Genomic DNA, 24,038 nt, shown 5'->3' with positions numbered 1-24,038 from the left:
GTTTTAGAACAACAAATATTTATTTAAACATAAATAAAACTATTCTGGAATATTCATTATATCAAACAAATCACGATAAAGAAAAAATTGAACAAAATCGTTGGAGGGCATGCCTGGAAAATAGTAGCTAGTGTTAGTAAATTGTCTTTACAGAAGAACAAAGTTGAAAAGGGTATTCAAAAAAAGCATTTTAGCATCAAATCTTAACTGCCATGTAAAATGGTAAAGGACTATACAAGGAGATTGAAAGACAAGGCTGTGGACATTCAGTTGATAAAGTAAAACAAAATGGAAGTCGTGAATAAAAACAGTGAGACAGTTGAGATACAGTAAAACAAAATGGAAGTCGTGAATAAAAACAGTGAGACAGTTGATATACAGTAAAACAAAATGGAAGTCGTGAATAAAAACAGTGAGACTGTAAAGGCAGTTGATATACAGTAAAACAAAATGGAAGTCGTGAATAAAAACAGTGAGACAGTAAAGGCAGTTGATAAAGTAAAACAAAATGTAAGTCGTGAATAAAAACAGTAGGAGAAAAATCTAGTTATACAAAAAGGTATGGGTTGTAAAAAGGCATTAAAATGCTCAATTAAGAGTGTTCCTGAGAGAAGATGACAGACAGCACTGGTTTGGAACAGAACAGATAGGGCTATCATTTGAGATTGAGGTACTGAGGTAAAACATTGTCCCAGAACTCTTCCCCTTTCCCTGACCTCTGTTTGGACCCGTTACCTCTGGCCGCAGCATTCTGATGACTCTCCTGGCCTTCATTAGCTTTTCCTTTGTCAACCACCTCTTCTTCCTCCTCCTCCTGTTTACTCTCCTGGCCTTCATTAGCTTTTCCTTTGTCAACCACCTCTTCTTCCTCCTCCTCCTGTTTACTCTCCTCCTCCTCCTCCTCCTCTCTGGCTTCATTTTCTTCTTTCTCCTCCTCTTTTCCTTCTTCTTCCTCACCTTCACTCTCCTCCTCCTCTCCAGGTTCTTCTTCTTCCTCATCATTTTCACTCTCCTCCTCCTCCTCCTCCTCTCCAGCTTCTTCCTCATCTTCACTCTCCTCCTCCTCTCCAGGTTTTTCTTCTTCTTCCTCATCATCATCTTCACTCTCCTCCTCTCCAGCTTCTTCCTCATCTACACTCTCCTCCTCCTCTCCAGGTTTTTCTTCTTCTTCCTCATCATCTTCATTCCCCTCCTCTCCAGCTTCTTCCTCATCTACACTCTCCTCCTCTCCAGGTTCTTCTTCTTCCTCATCTACACTCTCCTCCTCCTCTCCAGGTTCTTCTTCTTCCTCATCATCTTCACTCTCCTCCTCCTCTCCAGGTTCTTCTTCTTCCTCATCATCTTCACTCTCCTCCTCCTCTCCGGCTTCTTCTTCTTCATCCTCCTCCTCCTCTTCACTCTTATCCTCTTCTTCCCTCTCCTCTGCAGTACTGCTCTCTTCCTCTCCTTCCTCCTCTGCCTCTGTTCCACTGCCTGCCTCATTCTTATCTTCCTCCTCTACAGATCCTACACTCTCATCCTCACCTTCTTCCTCTTTCTCTCCATCTTCTTCATCCTCCTCTTCATAATTGGATTCCTTACTCTTGCTCTCAGTGTCACTATGCGATACTTCCCCACTCTCTTCCTCCTCCTTGCTCTCTCCCCCCCCTTCTTCCTCCTCCTCCTCTCCCACACTCTCTCCCTCTCCTCCCACTGGGCTACTTGTCCCGTCACCCTCCTCCTCTTCCTCCAGTCCACTCTCCTCTTTCTCTGCATCCTCTAACTCACTTTCGTCTCCCTGATCTGTTTCAGTCTTACATGGCTCATCTCCTCCCTCGCTCTCCTCCTCTAATTCAGAGATCCCTCCATCCTCCCCCTCTACCTTCACTGTGTCATCATTCTCAACGTTTTCCTCATCTGTCACCTCATCACGGCTCTTGGCCACTTCTTTTCCACCCCCACTTTCTGCCCTCCTCATTCCAACCCCTCCCTCACTCTCTTCCTCTTCACCCTCACTCTCCTGCTTGGCCGGTGTCTGATCGTCACTGCTCCCTGTCTCGTCTCCACTCTCCTCCCCTCTCCTCTCCTCCTGTTCTCTGTTGTCTGGGGGACCAGAGTAGGACCTGCATTGCTCCTCCTCCACCCCCTGATCAGAGCTCCCCTGGGCGGGGATGATGTTGATGCAGACTGCTGTTCTCTTGCCTCCTGGTTCAGAGGCCATGGATGCAGATGACTGGCTCCAGGAAGACTGGGCATCCTCAGCACTCTGTCTGCTGAACCTCTGGGCCCTGCTCTGACTCCGGACTGACTCACTGTCTGAGGGAGAACCAAACTGTCTGGCTGTCACTAGTCCCACACCTGACCCCAGAGAGGACACTCCGGTCAGTAAGCTGCGCAGCGGTGTCTGTTCAGGTGGTTCAGTCTTTGGTTTGCTCTTTTCTCTTTCTGTGTTTTTATTCGTCGTTTTTTGTGGCACTTCAGACACCAGGTCTGGTTCAGTTGTCTTGTCCACAGGCAGTGCATCAGTTAGCTTAAGGGCTTGTGAATGTCTGCCACTCTTTCTATCTGGTGTCCTCCTAACAGCTACATGTTGACTTTTCACCTTTGTAGATATAGAGTTGACCTCTAAGAGAGTCTTTTTGACCTCTGCACTTTGACCTTTGGCTGCGCCCTTTATTTGGATTGCCTTAGAATCCACGACAAACAGTTGTTTTTTCTGTGCGGATGGACAGGGTTTGGACTTGGCCTTGCTAATGTCCCCTATGCTGGAGGGCTTGGCAGGGCCAGCCTTCGGCTCAGCAGGCTTTATCGCCTCCAGAGCCACAACGAGGTTCTCCTTGCCACTGCCTTTGCCCTGGGCAGCCCTGTGGCGCGGTCTCTTCTCTACCACCAGAGACCTGTCACTGGAGCTCCTCAGCAGCTCTGTGGGCAGTGACCCCCGCGGGGTGGGATCCACCCTCCTAGGGGTACAGAGTTCTGGCTGTTCCCCAGCCTTACCATGCCCTTTCACAAGCTTACCCTTCCTCTATCACCAGCGCCAGGAAGCAGAGGATGAAGAAAATATGAAAGAGTTAGAGGAAAATAGTAAACATGCAGAGAAAACAGAGTGAAGAACTCAATAGAGCTCAACGCTGAAAGAAAAACACAGACAGATGGTAGATAGTCACTGTAAATGGTACAGAGAAGCAGAATGGCTAGCGTGACGTAAATGAAAGTGTATGCCCTGAGTTCCTCAGTCAGACCGTCCCTTGTTCAGGAAGACATATTGATAGTGCTGAGTAATTTTGCAAGGAGCTTGCCGGTCGGTGCGCAGAGGCTGCTTGATCATAATAAGAAAACTCCTTAGTTGACAGTTATGCGGTGTGTGCATCTTACCTTCTGTACAGGGGACAACGTCAACGTCTTGTCACTGGGGTCCATTTTCATCACATGAGTCTGCCACAAAGAAGAGACGTTTGTGATAACTTCTGTATGAAAGCGCCACAGAATGTACAGGACAGAATTGGGTTGGTGACTCACCATGTTGAGGAAGTCCGTGGTGTCTCCCAGATCTTTAACACTCTCGTTGTCCATCATGTTCTCCACAGTGCTGCTGTCTCCCTCATCCCTTCCCTTCTCAGCTGACCTCTTTTCTGCCACCAACAAAATATCACAAGAATCTTTTCACTTCTTAAGAAGGAATATATAGGCTCACGAGAAGTTATGAGAAAGGTGAACAGTTGCATTGTGATGTGATAATGAAAAAGGGACCATGCTAGCTGTTGAAAATGCAATGCTTCACCAAGGAATATGCGTGTTTTCTAAATAGTTCAACATTTGAAACAGATATGCCTGCAATGTAATGTAATGCAATGTAGTTCAGTGTAGATACCCTTCTTGTTAGACCCAGTGCTCCTGTGTTGGTGAATGCCGTTGTGCACCTTTCTGTTGGTTAGCTCCTTGGGGGGCAGACTGGAGGGGATGGTCTGGCTGGACACGGGCAGGGGTGCGGAGGTATTGAGGTGTCCGGACGTCAGGGGGGGCAGGGTCCGGAACATGAGCCCAAACTGCTCCGGGGAACGCTCCTGAAACAGAGAACACAGGGTTAGTTAGCTGTGTTAGCTTACTTATATCCACAACTTGTTAGGCCCATGATTAGGCTCCATGTTGTTACTTATCTCCACTACTTGTTAGGCCCAATGTTGTTAGTTATATCCACTACTTGTTAGGCCCATGATTAGGCTCCATGTTGTTACTTATCTCCACTACTTGTTAGGCCCAATGTTGTTACTTATATCCACTACTTGTTAGGCCCATGATTATGCTCCATGTTGTTACTTATATCCACTACTTGTTAGGCCCATGATTAGGCTCCATGTTAGGCCCATTTAGGCTCCATGTTGTTATATATCCACTACTTGTTAGGCCCATGATTATATCCACTACTTGTTAGCTCCATGTTGTTATTCATCTCCACTACCTGTTAGGCCCATAATTAGGCTCCTTGTTGACAGTGCTAAAAGGTGAAGGAAGTCTAGTTAGGGATCTCCTTAGAGAACCAGTCCGCTAACATTAAAACAAACACTGACTCAATAGTTTCAGACAACTATCTGAGGAACTAGACCGCAACATCCCAGGGACATGTGGCGGTTCAGGGACTGGATGTTGAGACTCCCAACACTCCCACTTTTACATGTGTGGACCCCCAGGCCAGTACCCAGTACCCACCCTCTCTCTCCTCCTGACCCGGGCAGAGAGGCTACTGTTCAGGGAAGCAGGGGTGGAGGTGAGGGTGTCCCCTAAGAGCTCTGTGTAGGACTTCTCCAGGTAGTCCTCTGTGACATCATTCTCCTCCAGAGTCACTTCCTGGCAGCTCTTGTCTCTGGGCTTGGCTAGAACCAGCATGTGGCAACCTCCGCATGTCACCTGGAACAAAGACAACATGTAATTGACCTGAATCTTGCACTAGACAAAATTATAAGATAAGACTGTCCAACTATCATCACTTTTTTACGCATTCAGGGAAAATCTAAACTTGAGATAAATGTGCAAAACTTTCAATTTGGCATCAGCCATGATGCTATGATGTCACAGTGACATTCTCAAATTACAATTCAGCCTTCAGTTGAAAACATGAGGTACAGTTGAAGTCGGAAGTTAACACACTTAGGTTGGAGGCATTAAAACTCGTATTTCAACCACTCCACAAATTTCTTGTTAACAAACTATAGTTTTGGCAAGTCGGTAAGGACATCTACTTTGTGCATGACACAAGTCATTTTTCCAACAATTGTTTACAGACATTATTTCACTGTATCACAATTCCAGTGGGTCAGAAGTTTACATACACTAAGTTGACTGTGCCTTTAAACAGCTTAGAAAATTCAAGAAAATTATGTCATGGCTTTAGAAGCTTCTGATAGGCTAATTGACATCATTTGTGTCAATTGGAGGTGTACCTGTGGATGTATTTCAAGGCCTACCTTCAAACTCAGTGCATCTTTGCTTGACATCATGAGAAAATCAAAAGAAATCAGCCAAGACCTCCGGAAAAAAAATGGAAGACCTCCACAAGTCTGGTTCATCCTTGGGAGCAATTTCCAAATGCCTGAAAGTACCACGTTCATCTGTACAAACAATAATATTCAAGTACCAACACCTTGGGACCACGCAGCCTTCATGCATTCTGTCTCCTAGAGATGAACGTACTTTGGTGTGAAAAGTGCAAATCAATCCCAGAACAACAGCAAAAGACCTTGTGAAGATGTTGGAGGAAACAGGTACAAAAGTATCTATATCCACAGTAAAACGAGTCCTATATCGACATAACTTGAAAGGCCGCTCAGCAAGGAAGAAACCACTGCTTCAAAAACGACATAAAAAAAGACAGACTACGGTTTGCAACTGCACATGTGGACAAAGATCATACTTTTTGGAGAAATGTCCTCTGGTCTGATGAAACAAACATAGAACTGTTTGGCCATAATGACCATCGTTATGTTTGGGGGAAAAAGGGGGAGGCTTGCAAGCTGAAGAACACCATCCCAGCCGTGAAGCACGGGGGTGGCAGCATCATGTTGTGGGGGTGCTTTGCTGCAGAAGGGACTGGTGAACTTCACAAAATAGACGGCATCATGAGGAATTTAAAATTATGTTGATATATTGAAGCAACATCTCAAGACATCAGTCAGGGAGTTAAAGCTTGGTCGCAAATGAGTCTTCCAAACGGACAATGACCCCAAGCATACTTCCAAAGTTGTGGCAAAATGGCTTAAGGACAACAACGTCAAGGTATTGGAGTAGCCATCACAAAGCCTTAACCTCAATCCTATAGAACATTTGTGGGCAGAACTGAAAAAGCATGCGCAATCAAGGAGGCCTACAAACCTGACTCAGTTACACCAGCTCTGTCAGGAGGAATGGGCCAAAATTCACCCAACTTATTGTGGGAAACTTGTGGAAGGCTACCCGAAACGTTTGGCCCACGTTAAACAATTTAAAGGCAATGCTACCAAATACTAATTGAGTGCATGTAAAACCTGAGCCACTGGAAATGTGATGAAAGAAATAAAAGCTGAAATAAATCACTCTCTACTATTATTCTGACATTTCACATTCTTAAAATAAAGTGGTGATCCTAACTGACCTAAGACAGGGAATTTTTACTAGGATTAAATGTCAGCAATTGTGAAAAACTGAGTTTAAATGTATTTGGCTAAGGTGTATCTAAACTTCCGACTTCAACTGTACATACCGCTTGGACGTTGTACTTGAGGAAGCGTGGACAGAGAGTGGGCTTGAATTGATTGGTGAAGTTCTCCTCTCCCAGACCCAGCTTCCCATGTCTCCCGTCCCCAAAGGTATAGAGAAGACCATTGTCTGAAACCATGACAACTACATGTCAGTCAACTTAATAGACACGAGCAATGTTATCATGGCAAATGGCAATGGTGTTTATCCATAAAATGCTAGTACCACTGTTGTATAAAAGTTTGCACATTTACAATGTCTTTGTAACATTTTCTGAATTATAACTGTTTTGGGGTGAAAATTGTGTCCGCTAAGCCTGTTTACCTGTGATGACAGCAGTGTGGTTCTCCCCACACATCACCTGTCGTACTCGGCCCTTCCTGAAGTGATCCACCGCTCTGGGCAGACTCTCCTCAAAGATGAAGGTCCCCTGGCCCAGCTGACCAAACTGACCCAGGCCAAAGGTGTACAGGTCCTCCTCTAGAGTCAAATCAAACCAAGCGCTACATGGTTAACCCACTATCTCCTGATGCTTTGTGCCATAGAGAAAAACCCCAGACAGTTTCATTACGCATATAAAACATAAAAGAAGTACACAACCACAAACAGGTACAACAAAATCTTATAACAATGTGCATTTAGACTTTACATGACCTACCTTCACTATTTGGATAAATACGAGCATTTTAAGGACACTTTCAAAGTGGAACCAAAACCTGTTCATGGGACATGCTGAAAGCCACAGCCTTGTGAGAGTCAACTGTCCATTGGTTGACACCAAGCTGCCTACCTGTCACAGCCACGGTGTGCCCGCCTCCACATGCCACCTGGGTCACCTGGTCTGTGATGCCCTTCACCAGCTGGGGCATGCGGTGTCCATCGAGCTGACCCGTGGCCAGGCCCAGTTTGCCGCTGTCGCACTCCCCAAATGTGTACAGGCCCCCGTCAACTGTGACAAAAGAGATTCCCTGTTGATTAATTGCATTAACATATTTACCTATTTTTATATCTATATCTAGACATTATTCTACCAACCCGAGAAAAATGACATGTTCATACACAATGGGGTAACTCCCTATTCCTACAAAGTTGTGGAATCATGTGACCTGCCACACTGACAGTGCTGAAGTAGGCTATGCCATTGTCCCCTCACCAGTGACGAAGGCAGAGTGGTAGTACCCACAGGACACCCAGGCCACTGGCCGACCCACAGCGACCTCCTGGGGGGTCAGGGCACTGCTCTCCTTCCCCAGGCCGATCTGCCCCTCAGTGTTGTCACCCCACATGAACAGCGTCCCACTCTCTAGAACAAGGACATCATCACCGTGATTATTTACAGCAAAAACCAGGTGAGGAGGAGCAACAGAAATATAGACAGTCGATAGTAAATTAGTGCAACTCTGGTCTATGAAGTAAAAATGTTTGTCATCAAAATGAACCAGAAGACACTCATAGTTGTAACTCAGAGGTTGTGACTTATAACGGGAGAGTCTTACCTGTGAGGGCAGCAGAGGTGTTGGAGCCGGCAGCAAGCATTTTGATTGGTCCATGTGAACTGAAGAAGTCCACCAATTGGAAGGCTGTCCTCTCCTCACAGTCTCCCAGACCTAGCTGACCTTCGTTGTTTCCACCGGTAGAGTACACGTTTCCCCGAGCTGTGGACAGGACACATACATGAATCAGTCTCAGTTCTACTACCACAATATAATATAAAACATTAAAGGCAAAACTTCACTTTCCTGTGTTCATTTGTATATATATATATATATTTGTATATATATATATATATATATATAAACACACACGGTCATAAGTTTTAGAACACCTATGCATTCAAGGGTTTTACTTTATTTGGACTATTTTCTACATTGCAAAATAATAGTGAAGACATCAAAACTATGAAATAACACATATGGAATCATGTAGTAACCAAAAAAAGTGTTAAGATCATCAAAATATATGTTCTATTTAGATTCTTCAAAGTAGCCACCCTTTGCCTTGATGACAGCTTTGCACACTCATGGCATTCTCTCAACCAGCTTCATGAGGTAGTCACCTGGAATGCATTTCAATTAACAGGTGTGCCTTGTTAAAAGTTAATTTGTGGAATGTATGTCCTTCTTAATGCATTTGAGCCAATCAGTTGTTTTGTGACACAGTATGGGTGGTATACAGACAATGGCCCTATTTTGTAAAAGACAAAGTCCATATTAAGGCAAGAACAACTCAAATAAGCAAAGAGAAACGATAGTCCATCATTACTTTAAGACGGGAAAGTCAGTCAATACGGAACATTTCAAGAACTTTGGAAGTTACTTCAAGTGCAGTCGCAATGAGTCGGTGTCCAAATCTTTGACTGGTACTGTATGCATGTATGTATGTATCACATTGTAGGATTTTTTATGTATTTATTTGCAAATTATGGTGGAAAATAAGTATTTGGTCACCTACAAACAAGCAAGATTTCTGTCTTTCACAGACCTGTAACTTCTTCTTTAAGAGGCTCCTCTGTCCTCCACTCGTTACCTGTATTAATGGCACCTGTTTGAACTTGTTATCAGTATAAAACACACCTGTCCACAACCTCAAACATTCACACTCCAAACTCCACTATGGCCAAGACCAAAGAGCTGTCAAAGGACACCAGAAACAAAATTGTAGACCTGCAGCAGGCTGGGAAGACTGAATCTGCAATAGGTAAGCAGCTTGGTTTGAAGAAATCAACTGTGGGAGCAATTATTAGGAAATGGAAGACATACAAGACCACTGATAATCTCCCTCGATCTGGGGCTCCACGCAAGATCTCACCCCGTGGGGTCAAAATTATCACAAGAACGGTGAGTAAAAATCCCAGAACCACACGGGGGGACCTAGTGAATGACCTGCAGAGAGCTGGGACCAGAGTAACAAAGCCTACCATCAGTAACACACTACACCGCCAGGGACTCAAATCCTGCAGTGCCTGCTTAAGCCAGTACATGTCCAGGCCCGTCTGAAGTTTGCTAGAGAGCATTTGGATGATCCAGAAGAAGATTGGGAGAATGTCATATGGTCAGATGAAACCAAAATAGAACTTTTTGGTAAAAACTCAACTCGTCCTGTTTGGAGGACAAAGAATGCTGAGTTGCATCCAAAGAACACCATACCTACTGTGAAGCATGGGGGTGGAAACATCATGGTTTGGGGCTGTTTTTCTGCAAAGGGACCAGGACGACTGATCCGTGTAAAGGAAAGAATGAATGGGGCCATGTATCGTGAGATTTTGAGTGAAAACCTCCTTCCATCAGCATTGAAGATGAAACGTGGCTGGGTCTTTCAGCATGACAATGATCCCAAACAAGACGCATTTTAAGGTCCTGGAGTGGCCTAGCCAGTCTCCAGATCTCAACCCCATAGAAAATCTTTGGAGGGAGTTGAAAGTCCGTGTTGCCCAGCAACAGCCCCAAAACATCACTGTTCTAGAGGATATCTGCATGGAGGAATGGGCCAAAATACCAGCAACAGTGTGTGAAAACCTTGTGAAGACTTACAGAAAACGTTTGACCTCTGTCATTGCCAACAAAGGGTATATAACAAAGTATTGAGATAAACTTTTGTTATTGACCAAATACTTATTTTCCACCATAATTTGCAAATTAATTAATAAAAAATCCTACAATGTGATTTTCTGATTTTTTTTCTGATTTTGTCTTTCATAGTTGAAGTGTACCTATGATGAAAATTACAGGCTGACTAAATACTTTTTTGCCCCACTGTATGTATGTATGTATGTATGTACACTACCGTTCAAAAGTTTGGGGTCAATTAGAAATGTCCTTGTTTTTTAAAGAAAAGCACATTTTGTGTCCATTAAAATATCATCAAATTGATCAGAAATACAGTGTAGACATTGTTAATGTTGTAAATGACTATTGTAAGTGGAAATTGATTATTTTTTATGGAATATCTACATAGGCGTACAGAGGCCCATTATCAGCAACCATCACTCCTGTGTTCCAATGGCACGTTGTGTTTGCTAATCCAAGTTTATCATTTTAAAAGGCTAATTGATCATTACTGTTGTTCTGATTAAAGAAGCAATAAAACTAACCTTCTTTAGACTAGTTGTGTATCTGGAGCAGCAGCATATGTAGGTTCGATTACAGGCTCAAAATGGCCAGAAACAAAGAACTTTCTTCTGAAACTCGGTAAAAGGCCTTACTTAAAGGCATAGTCCTTGCAGGACACAAAGAGTCAACTTTCACTTAGTAATATGATCATAATTTGGTACATGTCATCATTTATATTGTATCTGTGGTCATAACTGTGTACTTACAAGTGTAAACTATAGTGTGATTTCTTCCACAGGCTGCAAGCCACACCTTTTCAGACTTCAAAGCTTAGAGAAAAACAAGAATGAGAAAGACACCCATTTTCAGATTGCAATCAGCCACAATAGCAGGCCAACCCTCTCTTTCTCTCCTCTGCTGCCCTCCTGCTCGGGAGATTAGATTATTCCAGATTACAGACCCCTCCAGATTGGGATTACAGCAGTGACAAATCTCTCTTTGTCTCCTGCTACTAGTAATACCCATTCACAATTTACAAAACAACAGCATCATTACTTAGTTTAAGCCACAGAAATCCAACAAATTTTGTGGGGGAAAAACCTCATTGGACATTTGATTTCAGTAGCTATATTGTCTGTCGTCGTCCCCCACTCCCTCTTGTCTAGTACATTCAAGGGGAGATAAGCAGCTGTGTATGACAGCAATACAAGAGAGTACTGCTTTTGACCCAAAACAAAGGGAGAGCAAATTTAAACCCACCTTTCACACAAGTGGGCTTGTTCACCATGGTCTTTGATCCCAAACCCAGCTGACCCCAGTTGTTACTGCCAAACATGAAAAGCTTGCCATTCTCTGTTGAAAAATAAATAAATAAAACCACTTGAGAAAGCTACAGGAACAGCGACATTAATTCTAATAGAAGCTGCAGTTGAGCAGCATTTCATTTGCATAAAAATGTATTTGAAATGTGTGATAGGTGTGTTAGAAAATTATTTTATCTTACTTCAGATGTTGCATGTTCTTCAGAATTGCAGGCCCATTTTCATATGGCTCTGATCACTACCATCAATTTGAAAACGTAATCGGTCACTGACCTGTTATCAATGCTGTGTGCTCATCCCCACAGGCGACTTTCAGAGGTACATCATTTTTCAGCCAAAATTTACTGGGGATGTTATCTGCAAATTTGCTTTTTCCAAAGGTGAAGACTGCTCCCGTTTCTGTTAGAACACAAACAACATCGATCACACTTCAAACAGCTAGATAGCCGGCTAATAATACACAGTCATGGCTAGATGGGATACAAATTGACGTCAAATGATGCATTTTTAGCTAACCCTAACCCAACCTTTTATTTTTTAAAATTGAACTAGGCAAGTCAGTTAACTACAAATTCTTATTTACAATGACCGCCTACCCCGGCCAAACCCGGACGACGCTGGGCCAAAGGTGCGCTGCCCTATGGGACTCCCAATCACGGCCAGATGTGATAGAGCCTGGATTTGAACCAGTGACTGTAGTGATGCCTCTTGCACTAAGATGCATTGCGTTAGGACGCTGCACCACTCGGGAGCCCAAAAAGTTCCAATACAGCCATTTTTTATTTATTTATCTCATTATCAAATTATTTCTGGGTAACAATGAAGTAACTTCATGTGATTGTTTTCAATTAAAATAGACAAAAATAGTTAGCAAATACTAGCAATTTCTCAAACAATTTTACTAGGACTGTCGGTGTGGTCTGAATGGGGAGGGGAAAACACTAGCTGTTATTGGCAGAAGTTTGGAACTCTTTCTTATTGGTGTTTTAACTAATTTACCCCCAAACTCCATCCCACCAAAGCAGGCTGAAATTACAAGTGTGTTTTTTCAAACAGCTAAAAGGACATTGTCATAATTTACACAATTTCACAGTATTATTGCAACCTCATAGTATGGAAATATATATATATATAAATAAAACACTGGGAAATCACGTTGTTGGTTGCACTGGCCCTTTAACCCAATTCTCATAACCTGCTACTCAAAGTCCACTCTGATATAAACTATATCCATCTAGTCCAAACAATAATACACCACTAGAAGCTAATTTAGATAGCTTACTACCTGTTAACCACATTATCAAAGATACTGATAACTTTTCCCTTTTCCTGGGACATTCTCCGTGACAGACGTAAACAACGGCGCACATGGAGGTTGTCCCTTGTTGCCAGCTTGTTAGATAATTTTAACTAGCGTTATCTTGCCTGGCTACTTTGCTCATGCGTGATAGTTTATGTTAGCTAGCACACTAGCTAACGTTAGCAAGCGATATATTTCATGTTCATTCCGAAACATTTTCAAACGGGTGAATAATGTTAACTAGTTAACGTTAGCTATATAGCGAGCTATCTTACCAGGTATCTCGTCTTCTGTCTCCCCTGCCATCGTAGTGTCAAATCGGCTTAGCAACTACACTACACAGGGTTAGCTGCTTCTATGCGTGTTGTGTGTTGTTTTCGTCCGAAACAACCCGGATGTAAACAAAATTTCACCTGTAGCAACCAAGGCTGCGTTTCATTTTGATTCGAGTCGCACCCTCCCCTGTGTCATTTGTTCAGTCCCCCTCGCACATCTGGGGCGTCTATTGAAAGCAAATGGCAGAAATAATGTCCACTTTTTGCTTACATTCATCCAGTGGTCTCAGATCTGAAGGGGAATGAGGCAGGGCAGAGGGGAGGAAGCATATTATAAACTGAAAACCAGCGCAGGGATCAACTTCTATACGTTACGTTCCCTTAGTCAACGAATGGTTGCGTGCAACGTCATCGATTGTGTCATCGACTGACAGATTGCTATAACATTATGATGCGGTTAGCTGATATGTTAAAAACCTATCCAGGCGTTGTAAGATGTGGCAGGCGTAAGGAACACCTGGGCAGAGGAACGTGCCGACAGATAAGAGGGTAAGGTAGTTACCGGTATCTTTTGTGCGGTCAGTGCCAGGGGTGTATTCATTAGTCGGATACCGTTTACTCCAAACGTAAAACCAATAGTTTTTATTGGACAAATTCAGTTAGGCATCTCCCCGTTTCGTTCAAACCGGTTTTGCAACAGACAATCAACTGAATCAACTAATGATACACCCATGGCCAAATATGGTTTTTAACTCTGTGGCTAGGTTTCCCTTAGTCTGGCTATAACACCTAACTCTCGAAGTCCTCCTGACTTCACAGTTAGCCTGGACGAGGTTAACTGGCCTATTAGACTATGTTTGTGGAGCCTATGCCCCCGTTGGTTGCTAAGATCTTTCCCTTGCAGTTTCACGATACGTTGCAATCGCAAGCATCTCACATGGAACACCAGCCTGTCAATTCTGTTACCAGTCTGTGAACACTTTTCACACCTTGTCAGATGATCACATGAACTTTAGTCATTCTCCAAATGGCAATACCTCCTTTGCAGCCAACCATCTTACATTGAGCAAAAGACTTGTGGCTTAATTTGTGGATTAATTTCTTTCCAATAGTTGTACCCCTAATCGTTTTTTTTTTTTAATTATGTGCAATAAGTAGGCTTTGTCTTTAAACCAGTATTATAATGTTTTTGTAACGACTTTCACATAAAATGCAACACGTATTTTAAAATGATTAATTGACTTTGTAACACCTGTTATATACACCCCATAATAATCATTGATCGGGGTTTTCACAGTAACCCGTGAACCCCGCCAGACGGCGCATGGAGAGGTCCGAGACCTGTAGAACCACCTGCAGCTCATTCATTTACGGCCAGTGAGGAGAGAGCGACTGCGCTGTGAAAGACTGCGGGTGGATCAACTGAACCAACAAAGCCCAGTGGAGAATCACAGCAACGCAGCGCCGCTGAAAACCCAGCGCCCCATTTTACAGTAGAATGGCATCAAGAAGAATGGAGACCAAACCAGTGATAACCTGCCTCAAAACGCTCCTCGTCGTCTATTCCTTCGTGTTTTGGGTAAGCAGACATGTCAAAGCGATAGTTTATTGTCGTCCTAAATGTCATATGTAGGTAATAATCTAGTTTGTGAACGGTATGATTGCATAGTTTACGTTGGAAAAAAACGGATGTTGTGCCGTGCGCACAGGCTGCTGCCTTGGAACAAGTGCATGTTTATTAGTGGGCGCGCTGCGTGGACCGTTATCTTTATTATAGGCTAGCATTATTATAACGTTTGAAGAGTTTTTTCTTCTTCTATAGACTAGGAAATATATTTGTATTAAGTAGGCTATAAATATTGAAACAAATGTTGATTATGTGAAATGTCGTTACATTTTTTTCGCTAATACTGACGAAGCCATCATTTATTATATATATATTTTTTACATTTCTTTTTCCTGTGATTTTGTAAGTGGACACTAACATTCACATGCTGTTGTAAGAATGTTAAGAATAGTCCAACAGGTAACCTAATCAACATCTGGTCACACTTTATTTGGATAGTCCGGATTTTCCATCTGTAGATGCTCTAAAGATGGTCATGCTATCAACAAACTATCTGTTGATAAGCAACTGCTTCATAAGGTTACGGTTAGGGTTATGTTTAGAATAAGCGTTAAAGGTTAGGCTTAGAATAAGGGTCAGGGTTAGGATAAGGGTTAGGGCTAGGGCTAAGGTTAGGGTTAGTAGATAGTTAGTTGAAATGTTACTGATCTCCAGATGGACTATCCAAATAATGTGATACCCAATGGTGGGAGGTTCAATGCATCAAATGGTGGCAGGTTCTCAAAGTACCATGATGCACACTGTGCACATTAAAGCAAAGGCGCAAACTCTCCTGTAGCACCACCCCAATTGGTTGAATTATGTGTGTGAGACTGTTTGGGTGTTATGCCTCTTATTTATTGAGATAGCCTATAATTGTCTCACTGTATTGGATGAATGATCTTATTGCTTTTCAGGAAGGAAAGGGGTAAGTAAGTTACCCAGTATGTAATCAAAGGATAGGGGTCTACATCTATTTTAGCACAGGGCAAGGCATGCCCTCTCTCTCCATTTACATACATGGGTCCATATGGAATATATGCTTGTGACGGATGAGAGTAGGCGTGGTTCAGTCAGTCCCATACGTTAGTGGGACTGGAGTCCCTTACACGAGGCATAGCAGCAGTGGTGGAAAATGTACTCAATTGTCATACTTGAGTAAAAGTAAAGATACCCTAATAGAAAATGTCTCAAGTAAAACTATTATTGCTTCTTCAATCAGCACAACAATTTTCAGCTGTGCTAACATAATTGCAAAAGGGTTTTCTAATGATCAATTAGCCTTTTAAAATGATAAACTTGGATTAGCTAACACAATGTGCAATTGGAACACAGGAGTGATGGTTGCTGAAAATGAGCCTCTACACCTATGTAGATATTCCATAAAAAAATCTGCCGTTTCCAGCTACAGTAGTAATTTACAACATTAACAATGTCTACACTGTATTTCTGATAAATGTTATGTTATTTTAATGGACCAAAAAATGTGCTTTTGTTTGAAAACAAGGACATTTCTAAGTGACCCCAAACCTTTGAACGGTAGTGTATGTATACTTGGGTTATCACCTTTCAACAGAAAAAGATAGAAAATCACTGGAGGATGTCTTTAAGGAGTACATGGACTACAGGGCATTACCACTTAGACTGTGATTGAACAGAAAGACCCACTCCAATGAGATCAATTGCTCAGATTATATGTAGTGGACCGGTGTTGTGTTCACTCTGGGATGCAACATTACAATACAAGAATGTGGAGGGAGTCGGATACAAATCAAATTGGCTCATTCATCATGACACAATAGGACCAGTAATCGTAGTTCTGATCACATTTTCTCCCCATTCAATTTTGACATGTTATTCTCTGTGTTCATTGGCTTCTTGAAGTTGGGTTGGGCTTTGGATTGATGTTTGATGATGCGCAACAGCAACAACCTACGTACCTGTCTTGTTGAATATTATAAACCCGGTGGTTTGAGCCCTGAATGTTGATTGTCTGAAAGACCGTAAACCACGGGTATGATAAAAAAGTAAATTTTACTGTTCTAATTAAGTTGGTAACCAGTTTATAATAGCAATAAGGCACCTCTGGAGTTTGTGGTTTATGGCCAATATACCACGGCTAACGGCTGTATCCAGAACAGCCCTTACCTGTGGTATAATGGCCATATAACACACCCGGTTGTGCCTTATTGCTTAAACAACCAAACCAGACCCAACCACCTTGACCCATCCTTCCAGCCAGCCACCCTGACCCATCCGCCCTGACCCATCTGCCCTGACCCATCCGCCCTGACCCATCTGCCCTGACCCATCCGCCCTGACCCATCTGCCCTGACCCATCCGCCCTGACCCATCCACCCTGACCCATCCGCCCTGACCCATCCACCCTGACCCATCCACCCTGACCCATCCGCCCTGACCCATCCACCCTGACCCACCCGCCCTGACCCATCCACCCTGACCCATCCGCCCTGACCCATCCACCCAGCCAGCCACCCTGACCCATCCGCCCTGACCCATCCACCCTGACCCATCCACCCTGACCCATCCACCCAGCCAGCCACCCTGACCCATCCGCCCTGACCCATCCGCCCTGACCCATCCACCCTGACCCATCCACCCAGCCAGCCACCCTGACCCATCCGCCCTGACCCATCCACCCTGACCCATCCACCCAGCCAGCCACCCTGACCCATCCGCCCTGACCCATCCGCCCTGACCCATCCACCCTGACCCATCCACCCAGCCAGCCACCCTGACCCATCCGCCCTGACCCATCCGCTCTGACCCATCCACCCTGACCCATCCGCCCTGACCCATCCGCCCTGACCCATCCACCCTGACCCACCCGCCCTGACCCATCCACCCTGACCCATCCGCCCTGACCCATCCGCCCTGACCCATCCACCCTGACCCATCCACCCACCTTGACCCGCCCTGACCCACCCGCCCTGACCCATCCTCCCTGACCCACCCACCCACCTTGACCCGCCCTGACCCACCCGCCTTGACCCATCTGCTCTGACCCATCCACCCTGACCCACCCACCCTGACCCACCCACCTTGACCCACACTAACCCACCCGCCCTGACCGATCCGCCCTGACCCACCTGCCCTGATCCATCCGCCCTGATCCACCCACCCTGGCCCATCCACCCTGGCCCATCCACCCTGGCCCACCCACCCTGACGCACCCACCCAGCCACCCTGACCCACCCACCCACACTGACCCACCCGCCCTGACCGATCCGCCCTGACCCACCTGCCCTGACCCACCCGCCCTGACTCATCTGCCCTGACCCATTAGCCCTGGCCCGTCAACCCTGGCCCATCCACCCTGGCCCACCCACCCTGACGCACCCACCCAGCCACCCTGACCCATCCACCCAGCCACCCTGACCCATCCACCCAGCCAGCCAGCCACCCGCTGCAGCTATTCGTGTATTAAAATAGACCCACTCCTTCTCCAACAAGCAGACTCCATTGATGTTGACCTGAGGGCCACTTAGACAAAGAAAGCCATATGGCCTGCTTAACTAAACATATTAGAGGCCGTTTTCCTCCCTAGCCAGACAGACAGATGTACGAGGATGGACTGCAGAGAGAGATAGATAAACAGAGACAGGAGGAGACAGGATGAGACAGAGTGCCTCTTCCCTGCTGTCTTACTTGTTTTGAGAGCTTACCAGGGGGAGGTTGTTTGAGAGCTTACCAGGGGGAGGTTGTTTGAGAGCTTGGCAGGGGGAGGTTGTTTGAGGCCAGCTCAGCTGTCATTCTGCTCTGGGTGCCTACTCTTTTTGTCTCTAACTTCTATGCCAAGAGCTCCAACCCCAACAATGGCTACATCCCCTTTTGGGTCCAGGTAGAACAATTTTAGGTTCCATGTAGAAGCCTTTCCACAGAGGGTTCTACATGGAACCCAAAAGAGTTCTCCCTGGATCCAAAAAGTTTCTCCTCTGGGGACAGCCGCAAAGCCCTTATGGAACCTTTCTTTCCAAGAGTGTAAAATGGTCTGATTTTATGGATAACATCTACGTTTTCAAGTCCACTCAGGCCATACCTGTTTGCAGAGTTTCTCCCCTTCATATACATGTTTTCTCTGAACTGTATCTTGAAGACTGTGTAGCTTTGCTAAAACAAGACTACAGATGCAGTACATTGATAGACAATCCCATAGCCTCTTGGTATTAGGCTTCTCTGTGTAGTAGAAACGGCAGCTTGTTCAGTAGGCCAAGAACAGACAGACGCCCTAAGACTTGGCCTAATTCATGCTGTGGAGGCATATTATTAATGCCCAGATGGGAATAAGAAGCATAATGTTTTGTGTGTTTTGTGTTCCCTCTGTACCAGGCTTTTGTTGGAGCTTATTCCGCTGAGAATGTGATTGTGCGTCTTATTGTACAGCATTTAAATGTTATTTCTAAATAATCATAGGAGATTGGCTAGGCTGCCAACTGAGCAAAAACATCAGATCAATATTCAATTTTGGCACATATATCATTGTCAACAAATGTGAATTAAACTTCAAATAAATCCTTTTATAAAAAAACTCATGTTGATTCTTTGTTAAAATATGGGTTAAAATGTCATCAAGAGAAGTTGAAATAACAAGGAGTTAAAACCTTTACCCATCTACTTCAGCCAGCTAGGAGTATGGTTAACAGAGACAAACAGTTACACTCCACCAGCCCAGCACACATCTCCCAGGAAACCGTATCAGTAGTCACCTCCTTGTCCACTCTGTTAGCGCTGCTCATACAGATCTTCATTTGAGCCAGTTTGCTACAGCAGGAAAATAATCCTGCAGCAACAGGACATGTTCATTATTATGTGGATTATAATTCATGGAAATTCTTGTAGGGGTTAATACATTTTTCGTAAGGGAAAAGTGGAAATTACAAACTTCAGAAGCCTTTTTAAACCTGAAATTCACTACAAGAAAGGTGTCCTGCAACAGGTTGATCAAATTAAGATCCTACATGTATCTGTTTCTCAGTATTCATTACAAATCCCCCTCTACACTATCATCATCTCCACCGTCTGGTGGACTCCCTCCTCAGACCGACATTAGCCTAGCTAGCTCACCTCTGTCTGAAACCCATTACTGAAGGCCTCAAGAGGAAACAACCTCTGGTCTCCAGGCTGAAAGCTAGGCTGTAGAAGCTCCAGCTAAAGCTTACAATGTGCAAGGCTTAGCCGCGGCTGTGTTAACGAACGGGTAATGCATTTAAATCTGCCTGATAGGAGCTGCCTGGATCTGATCTGGATCTGGCCTGGCACCGCTTAGTTACATTGGTTGCTTGGCGACAGCATTTACACTGGTCCAAAGGTCATTTATTTTCTTCTCAGAAAGGGAAAACAACGTAAATGGGGCAATCTGCAGTTGCAACATTCATTTTTTAAACTTGTAAATTAATGATATGTACCCATTGATTAGTGAAGAATATAACTTATAAAAGCCTCATGAGGTTTGTTCATCATAAACCACAATATAACCTTGTTTTACTCCAATGTTTGTAAACAAAGTAAATGTAAACAAACATTGTAAAGCCTCAAAACATGGTTTAAATTATACTTTTGATATGAGTTATTTTGCATACATAGCTCTGTCTATACATTTCTCCAGCACCACCCCCAGCTTTTTACCAAAACAGTGGCGGGGAACACACTTTGTTATTGTTTCAACTGCAGATTGCCCATTTAAAGGGTAAAACACAAGGAGAGTGAAGGTTACAGGGGAATTGAATGAATAAGACCTCGCCTCCCTTGCAGAAGAGATGATTAATAAAAGAGCCCAAGGACTACAGTAACACTACACAAGAGACTGAAGAAAGTAAGGGATTTAGAGTGATGGACTTCTGGTCTCGGTGCGTATAGATCTCTCCGAGCTGCCGGGATACTGCCCATCACTGAGGCAGCTAGAAAATATCTCATTAAGAACTTCCCTTCAGACTTCCAACCGAGTGGGGTTCAAAGGTGAAATAGCCACAGAGGTCATCCAGTGCCGGCCATCCAACCAATTAGTCTGTGATTGAGGAATTCCAAGATGGCTGAAAATTCCAGTAATTGTGTGGTGTGTTAGATTTAGAACCAATAGACGTTGAACAAACAGTGTCTCTGACTCTTAGTCAGGGCTTTACATGTTGCCGGTAATGAAACATGGCCTAAACTTAGCCTGCAGCCTGGGAGGAGGTGCTGAATGCTTTGGATTGACTTTGATCGCTTTCCATCATTCCCTATGTGTGAGTGAACACAGTAGAGTGAGCAGGCAACTGTTAGCATCTCAGCTATGTTCAGCATGTGGTGATTGGATGCTCACCTAACAAACGCATTCTCAATGGCTGGGTCATTTGACTCTTTCACAGCACTACCGATTGTCATTATGGGAAATGTACAGTAGTTTAACAGTTTGCTTGTCACAAATCAACACTCAGGATGAGCATTATATTGTAGACTAGTGATCACCTGTATAGACTCAGCTGTAGACCTACTGACAATATGCACCGCGGTGTTGTTGTAGCATATGTCCTTCATTGTTGACGATTTAAAGCCATATATCCAAATCTGTATTGCTTTGAAAGCAGACCTTTAAACCTCTTGCACCTGGCCTTTAATCCTTTGTTTTGCCTCTTTATCTTTTAAAACATGATATGTTCCTTGTAGTAGATACACTATGTTTGCATGAATTTAGATCCATTTCAGAGATTGGGTTGTTTTTTGTCATACTCAACCAACTGCCAGGCTGCCTGTTATTACACCTATCCAATAACAACACTGCTGCCTGCCAGGCTGCCTTTTATTACACCTATCTAATAACAACAATACTGCCTGCCAGGCTGCCTGTTATTACACCTATCCAATAACAACACTGCTGCCTGCCAGGCTGCCTGTTATTACACCTATCTAATAACAACAATACTGCCTGCCAGCCTGCATGTTATTACACCTATCCAATAACAACACTGCTGCCTGCCAGGCTGCCTGTTATTACACCTATCCAATAACAACACTGCTGCCTGCCAGGCTGCCTGTTATTACACCTATCCAATAACAACACTGCTGCCTGCCAGGCTGCCTGTTATTACACCTATCCAATAACAACACTGCTGCCTGCCAGGCTGCCTGTTATTACACCTATCCAATAACAACACTGCTGCCTGCCAGGCTGCCTGTTATTACACCTATCCAATAACAACAATACTGCCTGCCAGGCTGCCTGTTATTACACCTATCTAATAACAACAATACTGCCTGCCAGGCTGCCTGTTATTACACCTATCCAATAACAACGCTGCTGCCTGCCAGGCTGCCTGTTATTACACCTATCCAATAACAACAATACTGCCTGCCAGGCTGCCTGTTATTACACCTATCCAATAACAACAATACTGCCTGCCAGGCTGCCTGTTTTTTACACCTATTTAATAACAACACTGCTGCCTGCCAGGCTGCCTGTTATTACACCTATCCAATAACAACAATACTGCCTGCCAGGCTGCCTGTTATTACACCTATCCAATAACAACGCTGCTGCATGCCAGGCTGCCTGTTATTACACCTATCCAATAACAACACTGCTGCCTGCCAGGCTATGTGTTATTACACCTATCCAATAACAACAATACTGCCTGCCAGGCTGCCTGTTATTACACCTATCCAATAACAACACTGCTGCCTGCCAGAATGCCTGTTATTACACCTATCCAATAACAACACTGCTGCCTGCCAGGCTGCCTGTTATTACACCTATCCAATAACAACACTGCTGCCTGCCAGGCTGCCTGTTATTACACCTATCCAATAACAACACTGCTGCCTGCCAGGCTGCCTGTTATTACACCTATCCAATAACAACACTGCTGCCTGCCAGGCTGCCTGTTATTACACCTATCCAATAACAACACTGCTGCCTGCCAGGCTGCCTGTTATTACACCTATCCAATAACAACGCTGCTGCCTGCCAGGCTGCCTGTTATTACACCTATCCAATAACAACAATACTGCCTGCCAGGCTGCCTGTTATTACACCTATCCAATAACAACAATACTGCCTGCCAGGCTGCCTGTTTTTTACACCTATTTAATAACAACACTGCTGCCTGCCAGGCTGCCTGTTATTACACCTATCCAATAACAACAATACTGCCTGCCAGGCTGCCTGTTATTACACCTATTTAATAACAACACTGCTGCCTGCCAGAATGCCTGTTATTACACCTATCCAATAACAACAATACTGCCTGCCAGGCTGCCTGTTATTACACCTATCCAATAACAACAATACTGCCTGCCAGGCTACCTGTTATTACACCTATCCAATAACATCACTGCTGCCTGCCAGGCTGCCTGTTATTACACCTATTTAATAACAACACTGCTGCCTGCCAGGCTGCCTGTTATTACACCTATCCAATAACAACAAGACTGCCTGCCAGGCTATGTGTTATTACACCTATCCAATAACAACAATACTGCCTGCCAGGCTGCCTGTTTTTTACACCTATTTAATAACAACACTGCTGCCTGCCAGGCTGCCTGTTATTACACCTATCCAATAACAACGCTGCTGCCTGCCAGGCTGCCTGTTATTACACCTATCCAATAACAACAATACTGCCTGCCAGGCTGCCTGTTATTACACCTATCCAATAACAACAATACTGCCTGCCAGGCTGCCTGTTATTACACCTATCCAATAACAACAATACTGCCTGCCAGAATGCCTGTTATTACACCTATCCAATAACAACAATACTGCCTGCCAGAATGCTTGTTATTACACCTATCTAATAACAACAATACTGCCTGCCAGGCTGCCTGTTATTACACCTATCCAATAACAACAATACTGCCTGCCAGGCTGCCTGTTATTACACCTATCCAATAACAACAATACTGCCTGCCAGGCTGCCTGTTATTACACCTATCCAATAACAACGCTGTTGCCTGCCAGGCTGCCTGTTATTACACCTATCCAATAACATCACTGCTGCCTGCCAGAATGCCTGTTATTACACCTATCCAATAACAACAATACTGCCTGCCAGGCTGCCTGTTATTACACCTATTTAATAACAACACTGCTGCCTGCCAGGCTGCCTGTTATTACACCTATCCAATAACAACAAGACTGCCTGCCAGGCTATGTGTTATTACACCTATCCAATAACAACACTGCTGCCTGCCAGGCTGCCTGTTATTACACCTATTTAATAACAACACTGCTGCCTGCCAGGCTGCCTGTTATTACACCTATCCAATAACAACGCTGCTGCCTGC

The 24,038-nt window shown here is 44.2% G+C and overlaps 2 protein-coding genes across 2 annotated transcripts in view; one reads left to right on the top strand and one right to left on the bottom strand.

Moving 5' to 3' along the window:
- Positions 1 to 181: 181 nt before the first annotated feature.
- LOC115119077 (X-linked retinitis pigmentosa GTPase regulator-like) lies at positions 182 to 13,416 on the bottom strand. Its single transcript, XM_029647815.2, has 14 exons — positions 13,154 to 13,416; positions 11,852 to 11,977; positions 11,517 to 11,609; positions 11,024 to 11,086; positions 8,205 to 8,363; positions 7,862 to 8,011; positions 7,499 to 7,657; positions 7,033 to 7,188; positions 6,713 to 6,837; positions 4,687 to 4,884; positions 3,851 to 4,043; positions 3,499 to 3,611; positions 3,355 to 3,414; positions 182 to 3,004 (listed from the first exon to the last, which is right to left on the bottom strand). Exons 1-14 carry the CDS (start codon positions 13,182 to 13,184, stop codon positions 656 to 658), a joined length of 3,975 nt encoding a protein of 1,324 aa, XP_029503675.2. The 5' UTR covers positions 13,185 to 13,416; the 3' UTR covers positions 182 to 655.
- A 198-nt stretch (positions 13,417 to 13,614) lies between these two features.
- The window catches only part of LOC115119080 (tetraspanin-7-like), a 33,013-nt gene continuing 22,589 nt past the window's right edge, over positions 13,615 to 24,038 (top strand). The window contains exons 1-2 of the mRNA XM_065023644.1: positions 13,615 to 13,702; positions 14,451 to 14,732. Of these exons, the coding sequence (XP_064879716.1) occupies positions 14,652 to 14,732 (81 nt within the window). The 5' untranslated portion in view covers positions 13,615 to 13,702; positions 14,451 to 14,651. The remainder of the gene's footprint in view (positions 13,703 to 14,450; positions 14,733 to 24,038) is intronic.

Source organism: Oncorhynchus nerka, linkage group LG2 (genome assembly GCF_034236695.1).
Source record: "Oncorhynchus nerka isolate Pitt River linkage group LG2, Oner_Uvic_2.0, whole genome shotgun sequence".
Classification (NCBI taxonomy): domain Eukaryota; kingdom Metazoa; phylum Chordata; class Actinopteri; order Salmoniformes; family Salmonidae; genus Oncorhynchus; species Oncorhynchus nerka.
This window is presented reverse-complemented; position numbering and strand designations above follow the sequence as displayed.

Excerpts from the sequence above, each read along its gene's own strand:
- LOC115119077 (XM_029647815.2), bottom strand. The coding sequence starts at position 13,184 with ATGGCAGGGGAGACAGAAGACGAGATACCTG. Across the intron at positions 8,364-11,023 it reads TCACACTATAGTTTACACTT|CTCGGGGAAACGTGTACTCT; the intron begins GTAAGTACACAG and ends TCCTGTCCACAG. Across the intron at positions 6,838-7,032 it reads CCACACTGCTGTCATCACAG|ACAATGGTCTTCTCTATACC; the intron begins GTAAACAGGCTT and ends TCATGGTTTCAG.